This window comes from Oryza sativa, chromosome 5 (assembly GCF_034140825.1).
Source record: "Oryza sativa Japonica Group chromosome 5, ASM3414082v1".
In the NCBI taxonomy this organism is placed as follows: domain Eukaryota; kingdom Viridiplantae; phylum Streptophyta; class Magnoliopsida; order Poales; family Poaceae; genus Oryza; species Oryza sativa.
In genome coordinates, this window is record NC_089039.1 from 6,847,327 (window position 1) to 6,853,219 (window position 5,893).

At 42.7% G+C, this 5,893-nt stretch overlaps 1 protein-coding gene across 1 annotated transcript; it reads left to right on the forward strand.

The window, feature by feature from the left end:
* Positions 1 to 584: 584 nt before the first annotated feature.
* On the forward strand, positions 585 to 3,315 carry LOC4338093 (GDSL esterase/lipase At1g28580). Its single transcript, XM_015784340.3, has 4 exons — positions 585 to 900; positions 990 to 1,205; positions 1,291 to 1,716; positions 2,722 to 3,315. The coding sequence occupies exons 1-4, from the start codon at positions 669 to 671 to the stop codon at positions 2,958 to 2,960; spliced, it is 1,113 nt and encodes a 370-aa protein (XP_015639826.1). The 5' UTR covers positions 585 to 668; the 3' UTR covers positions 2,961 to 3,315.
* Positions 3,316 to 5,893: the final 2,578 nt, after the last annotated feature.

Here is a 5,893-nt window from a genome sequence, read left to right on the forward strand (position 1 = left end):
ACTATTACTACCACACACATGGTTCCTCCTTCCCTTTGACTCCACCATGCTGCCCCTGCACAAACTGAAAAAACATAGAGAGAAAACCAAACATTGGAAAAAAATATAATTTATCCATAAATGTACATATATATGTTTTTCTTCCAACAGTCATGATATAGTTTTGCTTGTCCCCTCAACGGCTAGTAGATTATTATTGTTGTTATTGTTAGCAAGATAATACACCACCTGTCAGTCATAGCTGTCCCCAGGTCCAGGTGAACCCAAAAAAAAAAAAGAAAAAAAAAACCACTAAGCAAGCAAGGCATGTGTGCCATGTCTTTTGCTATGCTTCCCATCAAAGCCACCTTAACAACAAACCTCCCACACCTCCATTCTCCATGTACCCTCCCATACCATACCATACTCCTCCATAGCCCATAGCCCATCCACAAACAAATAGAGAGAGAAATATGTTAGAGAGAGAGAGAGAGAGGAATTGTTTATTAAGGGGTTCATTAGTGGACATAATTAGTACCACCTTGTAAGTAGTAAACCATGTGCCCTACTATATAACAATCCCCTAAGCAGCACTGCTTTTAGTTGTCCCCTCCTCATTTGCTTCTTCTTCTTCTTCCTCCTCTTTGTTTCACACTTGTGGTTTGTGGTTGCCAACTTTGTGAGCGACCATGGAGATGAGGAGGGTGGCGGTGCTGGGGTTGGTGTGGCTGGCGGCGGCGGCGACGGTGGCCATGGCGGATCCGCTGCCGTCGTACTACAACGCGATATTCAGCTTCGGCGACTCCTTCTCCGACACGGGCAACTTCGTCATCATCAACTCCGGCAAGCTCCCCAACATGCCCAAGTTCCCTCCGCCGTACGCCCGCTGCTCCAACGGCCGCCTCGTCATCGACTTCCTCGGTACGTCGCCGGTTTACCGGCCATGATCATCATCATCATCATCATCTCCTCGATCGAATGCGAGTGGTTTGATTCGGTTGGATTTGCAGCTGAGGCGTTCGGGCTGCCGCTGCTGCCGCCGTCGGCGAACAAGGGCACCAACTTCAGCCAGGGCGCCAACTTCGCCGTCATGGGCGCCACCGCCCTCGACCTCAAATACTTCAAGGACAACAATGTCTGGAGCATCCCTCCTTTCAACACCTCCATGAACGTCCAGCTCCAGTGGTTCGACGAGGTCAAGCAAACCATCTGCTCCTCCCCTCAAGGTCCGTCCATCTCCAATTCTCCGCATCGCCATTGCCATCGCCGCCGTCGATCTAATTGAATTCAAGAACATGTAAATAAATACAGAGTGCAGGGAGTTCTTCTCCAAGGCGCTGTTCGTGTTCGGCGAGTTCGGAGGCAACGACTACAGCTTCGCGTGGAAGGCGGAGTGGAGCCTGGAGAAGGTGAAGACGATGGTGCCCAGCGTGGTGGCCTCCATGGCGGGGGGCATCGAGCGGCTGCTCGACGAGGGCGCGCGCCACGTCGTCGTGCCGGGGAACCTCCCCGCCGGCTGCATCCCGATCACGCTCACCATGTACGCCACCGAGGACCGCAGCGAGTACGACCCCCGCACCGGCTGCCTCAAGAAGTACAACAGCGTCGCGCTCTACCACAACGCCATGCTCCGCATCGCCCTCGACCAGCTCCAGCGCCGCCACCCCGACTCCCGCATCGTCTATGCCGACTACTACACCCCCTACATCCAGTTTGCCCGCACCCCTCACCTCTACGGTAAGTCTATCTTAACTTCTGGCTATGTATCTGGACATATCTACGTTCTTTTTTTTTTCTTTTGCCGTGCAACTCTGCTTTCCTCTGCAATGCGATGTTCAAGACAGAAATGGTAGTTTGAGGGTTGGTCAGTATGGGGCCGGGGGACCATGCCAGGCAGCATTGCAATACAGCAAGAGCTAGCACTGGATGATGGTTGGGGGTACTGTGTGTGCAGGGCGGCCAGCCACTGACACTAACCTGACGGTTACATCTCACAAAACCGTACCCATCATCTCACCCACACTCCCACACAGACCGTGTCGGGTTGGTTTGGTGGTGCTCGTTGCTCCGTGCGTGCGCCACAACATTCCATTTCTATTGTTTTTCTGTTCAACCATGGCAGCCAACCAAACAGCCCCCGTAATCTTCTTGACGTACCGACGGCGAGGATTTTCTAGAGTTACTTCGCTATAACAGTACGGTGTCATTTTGCTGTCTTAAGGTATCAACCCTTGGGAGGGGAGATGGTCCTGAACTCATCATTGTCGTCGGCGAGTTAGAGGCAGAGCAGAGTAGATACGCCGGTGTCAGCGGCCAGAGCAACGGTGTCTGTGAGTTCACCTACCAACACGTACGCGCAGTGGCACAGCTGTTGGCGTATCTGCTGCAGTGACCGTCCATGGCCAGGTCACCTTGTTTTGGCTTGATCCGGCACCATTACTGGGGACAAACATCTTCTCTCATCTCCCACAATTATTCCTCCCAACATCTGATTAACTCTGCACAATAATCAATCAAATCCCTCATTGGAAGCAATCACTAGGTTGGTGTGTCTGATCATCGCCAGGTGTATGAAGTCTGAACAAAGAATCTCAGCAGTAGCAGGATACATCAGAGCATCAGAGTTGCAGAACAGAGTCTGCATTGCATCTTACAAGCTGTTAATCTCACTCGACCTGTGGATTCATTCAAGAACCGATTGAGAGTTGACATGAGAAATGTGTTTGATGATCTTTGATGCAGGATACAAGAGGGGCGCGCTGAGGGCGTGCTGCGGCGGCGGTGGGCCGTACAACTACAACATGAGCGCGTCGTGCGGGCTCCCCGGCGCGACGACGTGCGAGGATCCCGACGCTCACGTCAGCTGGGACGGCATCCACCTCACCGAGGCGCCCTACCGCTTCATCGCCAACACCTGGATCAGGGGCCCCTACGCCCACCCTCCCCTCGCCAGCGTTGTCCGCGACGACATGGTCTATTAGATTACAGGTGATGATGACCTCCATGTTTTTTTTTCAATTTTTGGATCACCAGAGATGAAGAAGAAGGATATGGCGTATGGACTTGCCTTGAGTCGAGTTGGGTTGGACTGAGAGAGAGAGAGAGAGAGAGAGAGAGAGAGAGAGAGAGAGAGAGAGAGAGAGAGAGAGAGAGAGAGAGCTAACGTGCATTCCATTTGTTGTTGGTGTATATTGGCATAAGTAAATCGATTAGATTTTTAAATTTCTTTTTTGTTTTATTTTGTTTTTTAAAAAATTGGGCGGTTTTGGTGCCATGTAATACTGCCTACTACTTGGTCATAAATTAATGGTGGATGGATGAACTGTTTGGTGTAAAGCTTGGCAGATTGGAGTAGTTTATTGTCAGAAAAGGGAAAAAAAACAGAATTGCTTGTGATGATCATGATCATGTTTTATACCTTACGTTTGAGTGGGAGTAGCATCCAAACTCCAAAAGAGAAGAAATCATCACCGATCAGCTCGAAAGGCACTACACGCATCACATATTTGGCTTGTTTATAACTGAACATAGGTAGGACGGTGAGGGCCGGAGAGATAGGAAAATAATAAACATGGAAACTCAGGTTACCCGCTTTATTGATTACACTTGACACTTTCCTCTCATGAGCTTAGTGACAAAGCACACACACATGCTTTGGTAGTTTGATTGCAATTACCTCAACTAAAGATCATATGCAATTATGTATTGCACAATTTTCTTTTTTGCCACAAATTGACGAGCAAAAGCAATAAGCAAACCCATATGTGGTTAGAGGAGAGGACCAGAGTGCTGTAGTTGCAGAAAACCAACAAGCTGGCTGGCAGAGGCCGCAAAAGCACTTTTGGCGAAAGGCCTAATGACTTCTTCCACTGCAAGCTAGCCAGCATCATTGTCGCCTTTTGGCATCGAATGCGATGAATCGTGCAGAAGAAAACCGATCGATCCCCAACCGGATCCATCCTCCATGACTCGTTTCTCTTCCTAGCGGTACATCTTCCCTGTTGTCACCGATGAGGGCTTTTGTTTTGCGCCCTGTTTTCCAAAGTTTTTTTTTCAAACTTCCAACTTTTCCATCACATCAAAACTTTCCTACACACAATCTTCCAACTTTTCCATCACATCGTTCCAATTTCAACCAAACTTCCAATTTTAGGTGAAATAAACACAGCCTTGGTCAAACCAAACCAAAAAAAAAAAATCCTACTCATGGCCGGTTTCGATGTGTTGATTGATGATAGCTAAAATTGAATTTATGGCAGTTGTTAATGGGCATAAACGAATAAATTGACCATTTGAAAATTGAACAAAAATGTTAACAAAAGTTATTTCCAGAAAATGTTGATAAAATAAGATTATGTAGAAATCACATCATTTGAAAGATTGAAAATCATGTCCATGATAATCTATCATCTTAAGTACTCCCTCCGTTTCAGGTTATAAGACGTTTTGACTTTGGTCAAACTGATTTAAGTTTGACCAAGTTTATAGAAAAAAGTAATAACATTTTTAACCCAAGACAAATTTATTATGAAAATATATTCAATTATTAATTTAACTAGGAAGGTAGCCCGCGCATACGCGCGGGCATGTTGTTTAATCTTGTTTGAACTTTTATTACAAATGTTTATGTGTGGATGATATTTTTGAAATATTTTTTGACTCTATTTTAAACGTATGCTCGTTAATAACTGGTTTCGGCGTATTACTTGAAATTGTATATCTTCAAATTTATTAGAAAAAAATATGTCACCATAACGAAGTTAGTTCATATCTATTTGTATTATGTGTGATTCTTTTTTAAAAATTTTTGGAGTTTCCAAACTTTATATAACATTTTTTATTTTATACGCCATAGACTACTTTAAGTAGCATTTTAATTTTATTATATATTACTGAAATATATTGTCTATTAAAAATATAGCTAGTGATACTACTTCATCTAATTAAAGATGACTTATATTACTTATATTCCCTCTGTCACATAAATCGAAGGAGTTGAATTTTATCCCAAAACAATAGAAAAATTTATATGTAACCGGGACAAAGTGATTTTTTTTAAAATAACACCACATTAATCTCCAAAGTAACGTATCATATTTTGGCAAATATCTATAATATCTATAGTGTAGTGCATGTTAGTTCAGTGTCCAGATTGTTTTCAACACCTATTGTTTCTAATCATATGAGACGCCATTGGTAATTTGGAGAATACATATGTACATTTAAATCAGCGTTGTGTATTCCTCAAGTGTTCTTTACACCTAAAATATGATGTGAAATTATTATCATAACATTAATTATTACATGTCGGCTCCATATTTGTGATGTATTTTGGGCTATAGATATTTAGTAGTTTATTTATTTAAAGGAATACAACCGGATCACAAATTGGATATATAATTTTAAAATAATTTAAAAGATAAAACGCTTAAAAGCATTGATTGGGTATTTCATATTTACATTTGCGTAAATTTGAAGATTATAATATTTTATCCTTAAATTGTAGAAAATTCTTTTTTAAGGACTGCCATTTTTTGGCTTTATCATAAGTATATTTTCTGTTCTTCCAGCAAATGATATGTAAGCAATATTGTTCTTTTCAATCATATCTATATACGGAGTACTTTTTCTGGTCAACAGTTACATATTTCTCATGTATCCGTATATAGGAGAAATGTATTATTTTTTAAACAATAAATCTAATCTAATGGTGTAAAATGAAACAACTAAATTGTGTTGTTTTCATTTATGCAAATGTAGATTTAAATTAGCGTTGTGTATTCGTCGAGACACTCTAGAATATGATGTAAAATAAAAAATTATCATAGCATTAAATATTATATATATCAGCCTCGTATGTTAAGATAGAACGAATAAAAATCATTGATGGGATATTTCATATTTATAATATAAA

Coding starts and splice junctions, on each gene's coding strand:
- LOC4338093 (XM_015784340.3), top strand. CDS start 669: ATGGAGATGAGGAGGGTGGCGGTGCTGGGGTTGGTGTGGCTGGCGGCG. Junction 1,206..1,290: donor CATCTGCTCCTCCCCTCAAG/GTCCGTCCATCT, acceptor AAATAAATACAG/AGTGCAGGGAGTTCTTCTCC. Junction 1,717..2,721: donor CCGCACCCCTCACCTCTACG/GTAAGTCTATCT, acceptor TCTTTGATGCAG/GATACAAGAGGGGCGCGCTG.